At 58.6% G+C, this 16,224-nt stretch overlaps 1 protein-coding gene across 1 annotated transcript; it reads left to right on the top strand.

Moving 5' to 3' along the window:
• The first annotated feature begins 1,225 nt into the window (after nucleotides 1–1,225).
• VEGFA (vascular endothelial growth factor A) lies at nucleotides 1,226–15,133 on the top strand. The gene is made up of 8 exons (XM_059701573.1): nucleotides 1,226–1,319; nucleotides 3,494–3,542; nucleotides 6,609–6,805; nucleotides 7,521–7,597; nucleotides 7,935–7,964; nucleotides 9,819–9,890; nucleotides 11,008–11,139; nucleotides 13,201–15,133. The coding sequence occupies exons 2-8, from the start codon at nucleotides 3,512–3,514 to the stop codon at nucleotides 13,220–13,222; spliced, it is 561 nt and encodes a 186-aa protein (XP_059557556.1). The 5' UTR covers nucleotides 1,226–1,319; nucleotides 3,494–3,511; the 3' UTR covers nucleotides 13,223–15,133.
• Nucleotides 15,134–16,224: the final 1,091 nt, after the last annotated feature.

The raw sequence follows: 16,224 nt of genomic DNA, 5'->3' as shown, positions 1-16,224 counted from the left end.
CGGCGGCGAGCCGCGGGCAGGGGCCGCAGCCCGCGCTCGGAGGCGGGGTGGAGGGGGTCGGGGCTCGCGGCGTCGTCCTGAAACTTTTCGTCCAACTTCTCGGCTGTTCTCGCTCCGGAGGAGCCGTGGTTCGCGCCGGGGCAGCCGAGCCGAGCGGAACCGGGAGAAGTGCTAGCCCGGGCCGGGAGGAGCCTCCGTCCGAGGAGGAGGGGGAGGAGGAAGAAGAGAAGGAAGAGGAGAGGGGGCCGCGGTGGCGACTCGGCGCTCGGAAGCCGGGCTCATGGACGGGTGAGGCGGCTGTGTGCGCAGACAGTGCTCCAGCCGCGCGCGCGCCCCAGGCCCTGGCCCGGGCCTCGGCTCCGGGAGGAAGAGGAGCCCGCCTGGGCGACGAAGAGAGCGGGCCGCCCCGCAGCCCGAGCCGGAGAGGGAGCGCGAGCCGCGCCGGCCCCGGCCGGGCCTCCGAAACCATGAACTTTCTGCTCTCTTGGGTGCATTGGAGCCTTGCCTTGCTGCTCTACCTCCACCATGCCAAGGTAAGCGGCCGTCCCCGCCCGGCGCCGCGGGCAGCTGCGAGCGCCTCTCCCGGCTGGGGACGTGCGTGCGAGCGCGCGCGTGGGGGTTCCGTGCCCCACGCGGGTCCTTGGGCACCGGGCGCGCGGCTTCCCCCTCGGTCCTCGTCCGTGGAGGGGGAGGGGGCGCGCGCTAGGTGGGAGGGCACCGGGAGAGAGTCTCACCGCCCACGCGGGCCCTGCCCACCCACCGGATCACCGCACGTACGATCTGGGCCGACCAGCGGAGGGCGGGAGCCGCTGGAGGAGGCCGAGGGGGCTGGGCTTGCGCTGCCGCCGGCTGCTGAAGTTTGCTCCCAGCCGCTGGTCCCCGACGAACTGAAAGTCCGGGCAGCGGGGGCGGGAGCCGGAGTCCAGCGGGCAGGGGGGTGCTCGGACCTTGGACCGAAGGAGGGCTGAGAGCGTGGAGGGGGCAGGGCGCTGGCGCGCGAGGGGGCTCGCTGTCACTGCCGCTGGATCCCTGCGGCCCTCTCCACGAGTTTAGCAAAAGTTTCGGGGTGGATGGCTGCGGAGACCCCCTTCTCCGCCGGGCCACCTGCGCGGCGCCACCCCCGCCCGTCCCCGCTCGCGTCCCGCTCCGTGCCCGCCCTCCCCCGCCCGGCCGGGCGCGCGCGGCGCGGAGCCGATTACATCAGCCCGGGCCTGGCCAGCCGCGTGTTCCCGGAGCCGCCGCGGCCCGAGCTGGGAGTCCCGGGCGGCGAGCGGCGCCCCTCCCCCCGCCGGCCCTCCGCGGGAAGGTGACCTCTCGAGGTAGCCCAGCGGGAGCACCCGGAGAACCACCCTGTCCCTTCCGGCCGCCTCCGGCCCCTCACCCCTTCCTGTGCTGGGAGGGATTGCCTGACGCCCCTTCCCCATTTCCTCCCCAGCGTGGAGAGAACCCCTGCCCGTCCCTTTAGTTTTCACTCCCCTCTGCGGAGAAGACCCACCCAGCCTCTCTCAGCCCCCGAGTCCGGGGAGAGGGGGTCTCTGTCAGGGGTCAGGGTGCCAGGGCCCCCGGGGGCTTTGTCCAGGGCTACCGCTCGGTGACAGGCAGCCTCCCTCCCTTCCCCCACACTTCGAAGAGGTATGCGCTGTAGCTCTTATGGGGTGGGCCGTGGGAGGGTTTAAAGAGTGCCAGTCCCCCACTTTACACTTTTTTGGGAAAAGGGTTTGAAATTTGCTGTGATGTAGGCAGCCTTGGGAAGAACTGCCAGCCTTGCAAACACACTTTGTCCCAGTGAAATGAGCCATTGGAGCAGGAGCAGGTGGTTTTTTGGAACTTCAAACTTGCCCACCCAACTTGATTCTCCAGGCCACCTAAGGGGCCATTTTCCCACCCCTCCCGGAGACCTCCCCCTTGCAGAGAGGCCGCAGGGAGGAAACGGGCTGGGGTCCCTGCTGCCACCAGAGTTCCCCAGACCCTGGCACAAAGGCCTTGGCTCCAGGCCTCCAAGTAGGGAGGGGAGGGGAGGAGTGGCGACTGGCCATAGCATGACCTTCAGAGGCCCCCAGAGAAGGGCACCTGGCCCCTCCCCGCGCAGGACTGCTCCTCCCTGTGCCCCCAGGCCTTGCAGGGGGTATGAAGTTTCTGTCCCCTTCCTAGTTGGGGCCCAGGAGGAGTGGAGGCCATAGAGAGAATGTTGGCAGAGGGAAGGCTGGGGGTGTCCTGGGGATGGGTGAGGGGCTGAGGTGGAGACTCTGGGGGGCCCCTGAGGGAGCTGCAGTTGGAGGCTATCCAGCTGCGAGTCTGGAAACTGTTATCTGACCTTGGTCCTGGGGGCAAGGCTAGGGGAACTGGGGTGCCTTGGGGGTGGGTGGGAAGGAGAGAGAGGCAGACAGGCTGAGACTCTCATCTCAGTGGGTCTGCAGTTCTGTGGGCTAGGGGGTGGCTCTGCTGTTCAGGATCTGTCGGGAAAGGGGCAGATGGGGTGGGCAGTTGGTGCGAACCGAGACCCTCTGGAAGGGCTGGGAGAGGCCTTTGCCCGGTCCTGTCAGGTTCACATGGCTGGACTTGTTGACCTTCACAGCTTCTGGGGAGGGGAGGAATGATCTGGTGGGGGTGGGGAGGGATGGGGGGAGGCCTCAGGCCTAGGTAGTGCAGGGGGCCCCCTAGGGGCTGGGCATTGCTAAGGCATAAAAGACTTCCCTGTTGCATTTGAGGAAGGTGCCCAGGTGAGAGGGACTTGGGGACCCCCTCAGTCTGGGAGGGAGGAGAAACCAGGGAACAAGCTAGGAGTGTGAAGCTGGAGATGTTGGAGATATATTCAGGCCCTGGTGAGACTTGTGCACGGGGAGCAATGAGCTCTCCCCTCCCTCAGGCCTTCCCCCCAGGTTTTACCCTCCAGGCAACCCGTGGGTTTGCTGAATATTCCCGAAGACTTAAGAGCCTGGATGGGGGAGGGTGGTTGGTGCCCTTCAGGCCTCTGCACCCCCTCCCTTCCCAGCATCAGCTCACCCTGGTATTTGTCATGTCAGCAGGAGAAGGTCACCATGTTGTTTTCCTCGCCCCCAGTCCTTCCTTCCTGCCCCAGTCCACGTTTGTCCTATTTGACCTTAATACTTACCTGTGGCTTTGGACCAGGGAGTGGGGGGGCTTGGGGGGTGGTGAGAAGATTCACTTCCCTTAGCTCAGCAATGGGCCAGTGAGAATGGGGAGAGAGAATTGTGGAGAAGGGACCTGGATATTCTGCTATTTTCCTACTACATTTTGAGCTTCCCACCTCCAGTGTCTGGTCAGCCTTGATCTTCTTTGGCTTCAAAATTGGAGCAGTCTGGGGGTAGTGGGTGGGCTCTGGCTGTAGGGAGCCCCTGGTGGTGCCCAGTTCTACTCAGAAGCCTTGGAGAAGCCAGAGGCTATGGGCTGGGAGGGCAGGGAGAAGGAAGGAGGGGCAGAGTGACGGCCCCCCTGTCCATGCCCATGTCTCACTCTTTTGTTTTGTCCTCAGTGGTCCCAGGCTGCGCCTATGGCAGAAGGAGAGCAGAAAACCCACCAAGGTGAGTCCTCCTGGCTCCTGGATGGGACCCCTTAACTCCCCAAGGGTTGGGGAGGGAGGCCCTGTTTCTTCTGTTATGGTCTGCGGTGAAGATCAGGAAAGGGTAAGATTAACCCTTCATTTTGGAGGACTGGCTCTTCCCTATGCAAGCCTCTACTAGGGATAGGACTTGTCGCCTTTTTTGTCAGCTCTTTCCAGTAAAGTTTTCTTTGGAGAGGGAGCTATGAGCCTGGACCAGGAGGACAAACAATGTTCAAGGATCCCAGAAGTCTGTTTGTCGCCCCACCCCCCCCTCCTCCAAGGGAGGATGGATACTCCATGTCACTTCAACCCAGCATGTCTCACCTGTGGGGCCTGTGTGCAGGGGCTGTGGCCCTTGCCATCCAGAGAGCTGGCTGTGCATGAGCTAGGGGTACGGAGACCCAGCCTCATGGGACCCCATCCCCCAGTTTGTATTCCTTTGCTGGTGGAGAGAGAAAGCCCTAAGGCCTCCCCCTGCCCTCCAGGTGGAGGAGGTTTGGGTCCCGTGAACTTCCCCGCTGGGCCAGCAGGGGGCTGGCTGCCGCTCCAAGGCGCCCGCCCCACCCCCTGCCCAAGCCCAGTCGGCCTGGCCTGCCTTTTGTTCGCTGAGGTTTGGTATAGGGAGCCTCCCTTGTCTCTAGGGGTGTCCAGGCTCTCCCCACCACTGCATGTGGCCTCTGCGCAAGCCTGGGGGCGCAGTGCCCAGTGCTGCTTCCCCCAGCTCCCCATCTCTGAGGCGGTCTTCCTCTAGGCGCTTTTCCCTGACCTTAACCAGGTACACCCAGGGTAGTGGCCAAGGGCGATGTTTGCACTCCCCGCTGGTGGTGATGCCCAGCCGGTTCTGCCTCCTTCCTGGCCTGGGAACCCTTTCCTTGGCCCAGGGCCTGGCTTCCTGGCCACTGCAAGCCTGTACCACTGACAGGCCACCCGCTCCCCGTGTCCCTACCCCCTCAGCCTCCCAGTGGTCTCAGTGGCCGGGGAGAGGCAAGACAAATGGTCTTTGTTGGGGAACACGTTGTCTTCGAGAAATAAGGAAAACAACGGAAGCCCGATGTTGGAGTGTCTGTGTGTCCGCGCCCTGTGCCAAAGCAGGACAGCTTTCTTTGGAGGCAGTGGCTAGGGTGCTGGTGAAGTGTTCCCCTTCTACCTGCCACCCTGGGGAATCCGGGGAGCTTTTCCAAGGAATTCTCACCCAGAGTCTTTTTACCCTCAGCTGTCAGCCACCATGGCCCAGGCCAGACTTTTCTACTCTCCTGTCCTGGGTGGGACCTGTGGCTCCGAGGCCTGGGCCACCTCTGTCCCCAACCATGACAAAGTGTCAGGTCTTGATTAGTCATCTACTTCAATATAGACTCTGCTTAGAAAAGGACTTCTCCAGGTCCCTAGCCTTGTTTTTATACTCTTTTTGAAGACACTTTACCTTCACCCTTTTTGGGGGTCGAGAAGAATTTTGTGGCCGTTGCCTGGATAGAGAAAGTAGAGGTGGTAGGCAAGGCCTGGGGCGGGCTTGGGGGTCCCCACTGTTCTTTCTGTTTTCACATCGGTGGCTTCCACCCCTACTGACTTTCCCTCAACTCTCCAAATTCGCCTCAACCCACTTAGGACACGCACAGCCCTCTGGCTCCTCTGCCTTCGTTCCCCTGGAGGCAGGAGGGGGAGGAGGGCTCGCTGGGGTTCCAGACCTTGTGTTACCTGGGCTGGGAAAAGGGAGCTTGTTTTGGGGCTGGAAAGGGTAGACAAAAACTCCACATTTCAGCCTTTGTTTCCGTGTCTTTAGAGATCAGCCCGAGCCGCTTGCACAGATGTGCAGAGCGGAGGGCCTGGCCCGCGGTCACACCAAGTCACGGCCGGAGCCCTGCCTCCTTGCTGGCTGGGTGCTGCTCTTCCCTCCTGTGCAGGGGAAACTCATTCCAGGGACAGAATTGCTGTGTGGAGGTGGGGGTGTGTGATAGGGAGTGGCAGGCTGGGCCACAATTTGGAGTAGTCATTCCAGAGTCCTGAGTTTATTTATTCTCAAGGCCCGCCCCTGTGGCCCAGAATTACCCCTTCATGCACCGATGCACCTCAGGCCCCGCCTCCAGCCTGGGACGCCGTCTTTGCCATGCTCTCCCTCCGGATCAACTTCTAGAAGTGCTCTGTGGCTGCAGTGGCAACACCGTTTTTTCCATGATGCAAGCAGTTTGCCCTCTTGGGTGGGGTTATCGGTGGCTGGCAGGGCCTGCCCAGTGTGCCCGCCCACTGCCACCTGCTGATTCCAGGCAGCCCCAGTCCTGTGCTATGCCCACTGCCTCCTCAGCCTACCTCTGGGGAGGGGTCTGGCAGGTGGCAAGGTGCCCCCTGAAGCTTCCCCTCTGTTTTCTCATGGCAGAGGAAGGCTAAGGAAGGCTGTGATACCCAGGCTGATTTTAACTCTGCCACTTGCGAGCAGTGTGGCCTTGGGGCAAGTTACTCAGCCTCCGAGCCTCTGGCTCCACATTTGTAAAATGGAGGTCCTAGAACCGCATAGTAGAGAATTGTTTGAGACGTCAACTTAGAGCACTGTACACAGGGCCCGGCATACAGTAAATGCTCATTAAATGTAGTTGGTAGGTTGGGAGGGTATGGCAGTGGCTATGGAGAGGTTGTACGTCACTGGGGAGTAGGATGGCCAAGCTGGCTGTTCCTTTTTCTAGGGGATGCTTAGAGCACCCCCAACAGGTATACGCCTACTCAGACTGCCCCCTGGCATCAGGGTTGATCCAGGAATTGGCGTGGCTGTCATGCTGAGGCAGAGGGGTGAGATGCGGCGGGCCGTCTCCCGCAGAACCCGACAGCATCCCGCGATCTTTGGCATAAAAGCAGGTCTTCAGCAGTGTTGATAGAAAGCTTAGGGAAGGGCTTCAACCACAGCTGGAGGGACTTACGTTAGATGTATGAGAGGACGTGCCCGATAGTGGGCACCTCTCACAGAAACCTGGAGGGGTGGCCTTGTGGAGCGGGGTGGAGATAGGGGTTGGCCGTCTTTTGTGTGACCTGCTGGGCTCATGTGTCACCCCCTCCCGTGCAGTGGTGAAGTTCATGGATGTCTACCAGCGCAGCTACTGCCGTCCAATCGAGACCCTGGTGGACATCTTCCAGGAGTACCCTGATGAGATCGAGTACATCTTCAAGCCGTCCTGTGTGCCCCTGATGCGGTGCGGGGGCTGCTGCAACGACGAGGGCCTGGAGTGCGTGCCCACCGAGGAGTACAACATCACCATGCAGGTGCGTCCCTGTGAGGAGGAGGGGCGGGAGGGCACTTGAGAGGGGGAGCCAGACCTGCCTTGTCCAGCTCCTGCCCCTGAGTCAGGCGGGGAGGCGTGGCAGGCCTTGCCTCTTTGGGGCAAAAGAAGCCTGTACTTCCCAGTCCAGGTTCCCAGCAAGCCCCACCGCCTCCTCCTTCTCCCTGACCTTTGCCCCTGGGTTCAGGAGGAGGGTGATACCTGTGACAGGAGCCTGTCTCGCCCTCCCTCCCTCTCGGGGGCTCTGTTTGGGAAGCTGGATGAGTGTGGTTTGTGGAGCGTTTCTAAGCCAGTGGTTTGATGCTGTCTGGTGATGGGGTCCATTTCAGCCTGGACAGGGTGGGAGGGAGGGAGCTCTGAGACCCCAAGGTGGGGGCTCTCAGGGTGAGGCCTAAAGGGAGGAAAGGAGGGGAGGTATGGGGAGTGGTGAGAACTTAGGATCTGAATTCCCAGCCTGGCCAACCCGTGCAGCTGTGTCTGCCTCAAGAGGAGCAGGGGCTCCTTGAGGTCAGCGGGGTTGGGGGAGTTGGGGTGGGCCTGAGGCTCTTTCTGATAGAGCCCCCGGTCCCCCTAACTCCACCACCCATCACTGCTCTGTAGAACCCCTGGGTGCTGAGTGGCAGGAGCCACAGGGGTGTCCCACCTGGGTATGGCTGGCTGGGTCACTAACCTCTGTGATGTGCTTCCTTCTCCTCTAGATTATGCGGATCAGAATTCACAAAGTCCAGCACATAGGAGAGATGAGCTTCCTACAGCACAGCAAATGTGAATGCAGGTGAGGGCGCAGTCAGCAAACGGCTGCCTGCTCTGTGCCAGGGTTAAGCCCGTTCCGCTTGTTGGCCCGTTTCCACCTCCCAGCTGTGTAACCTTGGGCATTTCAACTTTACTTCAGTGCCTCAGTTTCCACATCTGTAACGTGGGTACAATAATAGTATGTACCTCATAGCATTGTTATAAGGATTAAGTGAGTCACATCTAAAGAGATGAAAACTGTATTGCTATATTGTAAACATTATGTTTTCATTAGTAGTAGCATTGTTATTATATCATCACTCTCATCACCATCTGAACCCCTCTCTGTTTTGTTCTTTTCTCTTTCTCTACCGCTGCAGACCAAAGAAAGAGAGAGCAAGGCAAGAAAAGTAAGTGGCCATGACTTCAGTTCTCCTTCTCCTTGCCTGTTTTCTCGGTTTGGGGCTCTTGGCTTCCTCTGTCAGGGGCCTGATGACTTCCCTGGGTCAAGAAATGGTCTCATGAGGACATGTGGTGGCGCAATGGGGTGGAGCAAACTCCAGGATTATGGCTGTAGTAGACGCAGGGACGAAACCCAACGTGGAGCCTGGAGCTTCCTTTGGGAGAGCCGACGAGTCCCAGGCCTCCAGGTCATCCCTGGAGGGGACTGGTGGTCGTGGTGTGTCGAGGTGGAGTGTGGACACTGGCTCCCTGGCATGCTGTAGCTTCCCAGCACCCACCGCAGGGAGAGGGAGCCGGTGGCAGAGAGGCCAGCTTCTGTGTGTCAGAGGAAACAGCCTCTACGGTGGCTGCGGTGGTGGTGCAGTTGGCTTTGGGGCCAGCTGGCGTGTTTTTGGGCGTATGCCCTCCTGCAGGAGTGAAGCAGGCCAGAGACACCCAGCCCTCTTGGTCAGGAAGATAGAATTGATTGAATGTCGGTCATTTCCTGAGGCTTCCAATTGCTCAGTGTGGAGGGTCAAGTCAGGATGGAGCAGGGGTGGAGCAGGGCAAGGTCTGGGGGCAGTGAGCCCTCAGGACTCGGTGAGCAGCTGACCTGGGGGACGAGTCTGCAGGAAAAGGGACTGAGAGAGACCACCTATGCCCTTCCCTCCCCTCCCTCACCAGCCTATCTGCTCATTTTCTGAGGACATTGAAGGCCCTTAGGCCTCAACCCTTTGTCTCTTCCTGAAGTCCCCAACTTCCAGAATTGCTGTGGATGAGAGAGAGAGAGAGAGGGAGGGAGGGAGGGAGAGAGAGAGAGAGAGAGAGAGAGAGAGAGAGAGAGAGAGAGAGAATGAGAGAGAAGGAAGAAGAGGGAGAATGCACGTGCACACACTCGAAGACCTTCCTCCTAGCACTTCTCCCAACCAGAGGAAACAGACCTGTCCCCTTCCTCAGTGCCTCCTCCCTCTTGCTTCCCCTGTGGCGGACATTCTGAGGGGTTCCCTTGGGTCTGGCCTGTGAGAAGAGCGCTGTTTCCCTGACTGGACAGGCTTCAGCCTGCCTCCCTTGCCCTTTCCCCAAAGGCCTGCTTTGCCCACAGGGAGCGTGGGGGGGCTCGCCTGGGCTCGGCAGGGAGTCTGGTGAGATGGTGCAGCAGGCTTTGACAGGCTGGGGAGGTGCACCCTGCCAAGTGCGCCCAGGCCCCTCCTCCCCACGCCTCCCTAACTCCCACCCCACCCTCCTGCCAGCCTGCCTGGGGCTCTGAGGACACCAGCCCCACCTCTCAGCAGCCCAGGTTATGACTCGGACCGGCAGATGCCTTATATGTGCCGTCCTTGGTTTGGCGCCAGCCCCCAGTGGAGCTGCTCCCCGACATTCTCAGAGGCAGGGCCTCTGGAGGGACCCTTTTGCTATTGCACTTGGAAATGAAGATAGAAGGTGCCTGAAGCACAGCCCCCCCCCCTATTAAATCAGGTTTTTGACCTTTCTCCCCAAAGCCTGGCCTACCTTTATAGCCCCCTGCCCATGAGGGCCAGACTTACACAGGGTCAAGGGCCTGCTCGGGGTGCTTTGCCCCTCCCGGGGGCCAGGAGCCCCCATGAGCATGGCGGCCTTTGGGGCTTGTGCCCTCCACCCAAGGCCGTGTCTGGGGCAAAGGAGCCATCCAGGGCTGCTGCCCCAACCTGCACATGCGTGCAAGCTCTTCCTTGGAGGCTGCCTGCCCCCTCCCCTGAGCATGTCCTGTCCCCTGCCCTCCTCACGGCTTCTCTTCCTCTCCCTTCCCCCCCCCTCCTCTCTGGCTCTGTTTTTTTATTTTCCAGAAAATCAGTTCGAGGAAAGGGAAAGGGGCAAAAAAGAAAGCGCAAGAAATCCCGGTATAAATCCTGGAACTTGTACGTGGTGCCGCTACTGTCTCATTCCCTGGAGCCTCCCCAGGGCCCCCAATCTAACTCCCGCTTGCAGGACCCCTTAACCCTCCCCCCTCCCTCTGTCCCTCCCTTCCTGCCTCCTATCCTCCCCTCTGTCCCAGTGTCTCACTCTCTCATTCTCACTCCACTAATTGGCACCAATGGGTAGATTTCGTGGTGTTGTTGCTGGTCCAAGGTTGGGGGTGGGTGGGCAGAGTGGGCTTGGAGGAATCAGGGAGGGGGCTCTGGCCTGTGCTTGGCTGGGCACTGCCTTTCTCTCACCCACTGGGCACTGGTGGCCGGCCCATGTTGGCATGGGTGCCGGGCACTGGTGCCTGCTCACCCAACTGGTTTCCACTGCTCTGGGCTTCTGTGCTTGTCTGGAAGCTGAGGGTGGTGAGGAGGGTGGTGTGAAGAATGGGTTTGAATGACCTGAAGCAGCTGGTTGTTGGCTGAAGAAGGAGGTGGGGTGAGGTCAGGCACCATCTGGCACCCCCCCGCCCATGGACTTGGAGCTCCTCGAGGAGGTCCCCCTATTCCAGCCTGACCACGGCACCCACAGAGGTCTCTCAGTAGGGCGGCTGCTCGCTCTGTGTTGGAGGCTGTGGTGGGCCATGCTCTGGGGCAGCTGCCAGTGTCCCCCTCTGCGGACACTGCCTCTGGGCTCGGCTGGGTGTCACACCCCATTTCAGCCCACCTCTGGCGGAGGGGCCTGGGCACGCGCCCTCGCACAGGGAGAAGGTGGCTCCCGATTGCCGCCCCAGCCGGTGGAGAGCCAGGTGCTCTTTTGGGGGCAGTAGCAGTGGGGACCCTGTGGCCTAAGGCTTGCACTTGTCCAGTGGACAGCATTGCCCTCTCCTTGCACTCTCTGCCCGTCTGTGTTTGCCTCTCTCTGCGGGCAGGCTTCCTACCAGCGCTGCCTCTTTCCGCGTGCTCTCTGTCTTCCACTGTGGCACTTGGATCCTTCCAGGGAGTGGAAGGGTGTGGGGCCCACGAGCTGGGTGGGGGCCCTGCTGCACACATTAGGGGGTGTTGCATGGTTTTTTTTCTCTCTCTCTGCTGACGCTCTAGCTTAGATGTCTTTCCTTTTGCCTTTTTGCAGTCCCTGTGGGCCTTGCTCAGAGCGGAGAAAGCATTTGTTTGTACAAGATCCGCAGACGTGTAAATGTTCCTGCAAAAACACAGACTCACGTTGCAAGGCGAGGCAGCTTGAGTTAAACGAACGTACTTGCAGGTTGGTTCCCAGAGGGCGAGCGAGTCAGAGAGGGGCTTGACACAGAGTTGGAGAGAGAGAGAGAGGAAGAGAGAGAGAGAGAGTGCGAGAGAGCGAGCGGTACCTGAGAGGGGCCAGCTGCTTGCTTGGCTTCTCGCTGCCTGCCTGGCGACTACTACCTTCTTGGCTCGCGAGGCCCCTGCGGTGGGTGGCGGGGCTGGTCTGGCCTGGCAGGGCCCCTCGGAGGTTGCCCTGGTTGCCTGAGTGGGTCGACTGGTGTGGCTTCATGTGGTGGTGTGGACGCAAGCTGAGTGTTGTGTCCTGTGGTCCTGCTCGTGGTGGCTGTTGGTCCTGACACTGTGGTTACTACCATCGCTATTAACACGGAGGGCCCTTCCGGGTGTGGGGCCGCCGCCGTCTGTAACACGCAGGCCCTCTGCAGTCTGCACCCCTGGGCTCTTCACCCCTCACTGTCTCTCCACAGGGGCAGGACTTGAGTCTCTCCTCATACCGGGCTCCGGAAGGCATGGGCTCTGGCTGTTGGTTTAGGGAGGGTCGGAGATTTAACATCTGGGGACAAGAGAGTTCTTTAATACTCTAGTAGTCGTGGCAACAACCCCTAACAGCCCACATATTACAGATGCCCCCAGGATGGGTGGAGGGAGGGCGGATGCCCACTTTCCTAACATTAGACTGTGAACTAACCCCTCACACCTGGGCCTGGTTTTTATTCACCTGTGTACCTGTGTGACCCCCGCCCCCCTCAGGGAATCGATACCTCTGTCCACAGTGGGGACCAGGGGAGTGTCAAGGGTGTGAGTGAGCGAGGTCAGAGGGTGAGGTCGGGCGCACAGGGCTGTGCTCAAGCATCCCCCGGGGAGGAGGGGCTTCTGTGGGGACTCCCCGGGCTGGTCCACATGCTTCATTAACACAGTCCTCAGAATGGGGCTACCTCCCCGCCACCGTGTTCCTGTGGCTTGTGAGTGTTCAGAGGACGCTGGGGACCGTGTCTTGGGGTGTCGCTGTGGGGCTCTGTCTGTCTGGCGATATGTGAAGACAGAGTGTATACTGGTGTTGGCGGTGGGGGCTCTGCCCAACTCCAGGAATGGATGAGGGGTCTCCACACCCCCCTGGGGAGCTTGGGGGAGATCCCGGACTTGCCACTATAGGGCTTCCATAGAGATTTTTCTGCAGAGAGCCTGTCTGGGGCGGGGATGTGTGCAGTGACCTAGGAGCTAACCGAAGGACCTTCCCCAGCCCCTGACTTGGCTGTGTGGGGGATCCAGTACCCCAGCTAAAGGCTTAGGATCCCCATTCTCAGCCCCTCAGAAGGGCAGGGCCTGTTCCAACGCCTCACAGTGGGGGGCAGATGTCCATCAGCCCAGGGGCGGGGGCATGAGGAGCGAGTTCTTGGAGTCCCCTCCGCTTCAGTGCGACAGCACAGCCTCCGGTGGCCTCTCCCCCACCCCACGTTAAAGAGCATATCGGAAAGGAAAGCAGCCTGGGGCCTGAAGGACTGACGAGGCCTGTGGCTGAGGCTGGGAAGGAGGGGTTGGGGAAGGGAGTTGTGCCCCCCACCCCACCGGCTCCCCTGCCTTGGGAGCCCCACTTTCTCAGGGGCAGCGTCCCCCGTCAGCTGGCTGTCTCCCACCGGGCCCCTTCCCCTGGCTCAAGGCGCTCTTTTCACTCTCTCCCCCAGACCTGCCCCATGAGACGGAGCTGAAACACCTCCTTCTGCAGGGGCCCTTTCCTGGTTCACTTGGCCCAGCTCTGGTCACCCATTAGCTCTTAGGCGTCCAGCAGGGACTGTTCTTAGTATGTGTTTATTTGTTGCTTGTGACGGGGTGTCCTCATGTTCTTGCTTTGTCTCAACTCGATTGTAAGCTTGAGAGGGCAGATGGGGAGCCCTCAGCATGGCTACTGCTCAGACGGTGGCTGGGACAGGGCCCGTTGGGCAGGGGCTGGCCTCTCCCTCGCCCGGGGTCCCTGAGGCAGGACCATGCTGTCACCATCCTCCCTCTGTGGGGACTCCCCCCAGCTCCTCCCCTGGCCCTAACCCCGCCTCTGTTTTCCGTTCTGCAGATGTGACAAGCCGAGGCGGTGAGCCAGGCTGTGGGAAGGAGCCTCCCTCAGGGTTTCGGGAACCAGACCTCTCACCAGGAGAGATGGATACAGAATGACCGATACAGAAACCACGCCGCTGCCACCACACCACCACCACCACCACCATCGACAGAACCATCCTTAATCCAGAAACCTGAAATGAAGGAAGAGGAGACTGCGCAGAGCACTTTGGGTCCGGAGGGCGAGACTCCGGCAGAAGCATTCCCGGGCCGGTGACCAAGCACGGTCCCTCTTGGAATTGGATCGCCATTTTATTTTTCTTGCTGCTAAATCACCGAGCCCGGTAGAGAGTTTTATTTCTGGGATTCCTGTAGACACACCCACCCACATACATATGTTTATATATATATATATTATATATATAAAAATAAATATATATATTTTATATATATATAAAATATATATATTCTTTTTTTTTAAATTAACATTGCTAATGTTATTGGTGTCTTCACTGGATGTATTTGACTGCTGTGGACTTGAGTTGGGAGGACACTGTTCCCACCCACATCCCAACAAGGAAGAAGACGGGAGCAGAGACTCTGGCATGATCTTCTTGTCGCTCTTAGGGGGGCCAGGGTCCCCTCCCTTGCCTAGGAGCATGCAAGGCCAGGGCATGGGGGCACATTTGGCCTGCTTTTGGGAACACCGACAAACCCAGCCCTGGTTCCGAGCCTCTACCCCGAGTCAAATGGACAGAAAGACAGACGACAGGTACAGGGATGAGGATGCTGGCTCCGATCGGGAGTTTGGGGAGCCTCAGGACGCTGCTGTGCTTTGGGGAGCCCCTCCACGTGCTGCACGGGCATCCGGCCCCCAGGGGCACTGCCTGAAGGATTCAGGAGCCTGGGCAGCCTTTACCTACTCTCACCTGCCTCTGAGGTGCCCAGGAGGCCACTGCCAGGTGTCCTGGCGAAGAGAAGCGGACGCTGGTGGACGAAGAGCAGCCCTGATGAAGCTCGTCGTCTGTGGGAAGGGCCTCTTGCCTTGGCCACTTCCCTGCTCCCTTCCTGGGCGCAGCCCAGGGGGCCCGAGGTCCTCAGACCATTGAAACCACTAGTCCTGTCCCCCAGGAGACCTGGCTCTGTGTGTGTGAGTGGTTGACGTCCCTCTGTCCCCCCACCCGACCCTTCCCGCGGCACAGAGAGACAGGGCAGGATCCATGTGCCCACCATGGAGGCAGAGAAAAGAGAAAGTGTTTTATATACGGTACTTATTTAATATCTCTTTTTAATTAGAAATTAAAACAGTTAATTTAATTAAAGAGTAGGGTTTTTTCAGTATTCTTGGTTAATATTTAATTTGAACTATTTATGAGATGTATCTCTCTCGCTCTCTCGCTCTCTCTCTCTTATTTGTACTGGTCTTTGTGTATAAAACTCATGTTTCCAGTCTCTCTTCCCTGATCGGTGACAGTCACTAGCTTGTCCTGAACAGATATTTAATTTTGCTAACACTCATCTCTGCCCTACCCTTTCCCCCGGCTCCCCACCACACATTCCTTTGAAATAAGGTTTCAATATACATCTACATACTATATATATATTTGGCAACTCGTGTTTGTATATATATATATATGTTTATGTATATATGTGATTCTGATAAAATAGACATTGCTATTCTGTTTTTTATATGTAAAAACAAAACAAGAAAAAATAGAGAATTCTACATACTAAATCTCTCTCCTTTTTTAATTTTAATATTTGTTATCATTTATTTATTGGTGCTACTGTTTATCCATAATAATTGTGGGGGAAAAGATATTAACATCACATCTTTGTCCCTAGTGCAGTTTTTTGAGATATTCCGTAGTACATATTTATTTTTAAACAGCAACAAAGAAATACAGATATATCTTAAAAAAAGCATTTTGTATTAAAGAATTTAATTCTGATCTCAGAGCTCCTCCTGGTTTCTCCTTCTCCATTGAATCTTTGTTCCAGATTTCCTCCTGCCCCCTTTCCCTCCTCCCTTGGGGAACATGGCATTTATCTGAGGCCTGGGAAAGGGGTCCCAGGTGCTGGGGCCTGAGTCCTTCCGGTGTAGCTGGGCTGGTCCTGGGGAACCTGTACATGCTCTGCCGTGATATGGCGGGGCGGGGGGCCCTCTGGGAACCGGGGAGGGAGAGACAGCTCCTTAGACAGGAGCCAAGGGCCCCAAAGTGAGTAGCAATGCCTTTAGGAACCACGTAGTCCTGGCCCGCCCCGGCCCTTGGTCAAGGAAGCAACTGGCCATGGGTCTGAGCTTGCTGCTCAGCGGAAAGGGAAGGGCTGGATTTGGCTATGGGTCTGGGAAGTGGGTGCTCAGGCGGACCTGGACCCCAAGATGTACTTTAGTTTTACTTGGTGAGCCCTGGAGTTCCTTGAGCCCCTGAAAGGCCGGCCCACGGCTCTGGTTGCCCTGAGTGGTCTTCTCTCCTGGGGTCCTGGGGGAAGTAGAGGCTGTCTGGGTCATTGGCATTTACGAGCATCCTTCCAAACCCGCCTCCTCCAGCCTCTCTTTTATTCCCTTGAACAGGATTTGTTGGGATAGCAATCAGGCTAGGGCAGTGGCCGGCAAACCGTGGCTCGCGAACCACGTGTGGCTCTTTGGCCCCTTGAGTGTGGCCACGAAGTTTCAATCGCACTGTACGTGTGCGCCCACAGTGGTATTTTGTGGAAGAGCCACACTCAAGGGGCCGCAATTTGCCGACCACTGGGCTAGGGCAAGGATGCTGTTAGGACCAAGACACAATTCCAACCCTCACAGAACTATATCCATGAAGAGAAAAATACATAAAATAGGATGGGTGCCTCTGATCCAGTTTGGGGCTGGGAGCCATTGGGGGTAGCAGAGTCTGGGGTCTTCTCATGGCATTCCCTCTAGGCTGCCCCTTAAGGAAGTGGTAGAAGAAGACCGACCAGGGAGGGGAGGATGGAAGGGTTGAAGCGGACATTCCAGGCAGAAGGGAAAGTGTAAGCAAAGGCTTGGCAGGGGCACGCGGGC

This window comes from Myotis daubentonii, chromosome 6 (assembly GCF_963259705.1).
Source record: "Myotis daubentonii chromosome 6, mMyoDau2.1, whole genome shotgun sequence".
NCBI classification, from domain to species: domain Eukaryota; kingdom Metazoa; phylum Chordata; class Mammalia; order Chiroptera; family Vespertilionidae; genus Myotis; species Myotis daubentonii.
The sequence above is the reverse complement of the archived record's forward strand: the minus strand, read 5'-3'. Positions and strand labels throughout refer to the sequence as shown.

Coding starts and splice junctions, on each gene's coding strand:
- VEGFA (XM_059701573.1), top strand. CDS start 3,512: ATGGCAGAAGGAGAGCAGAAAACCCACCAAG. Junction 3,543..6,608: donor AGAGCAGAAAACCCACCAAG/GTGAGTCCTCCT, acceptor CCTCCCGTGCAG/TGGTGAAGTTCATGGATGTC. Junction 11,140..13,200: donor TTAAACGAACGTACTTGCAG/GTTGGTTCCCAG, acceptor TCCGTTCTGCAG/ATGTGACAAGCCGAGGCGGT.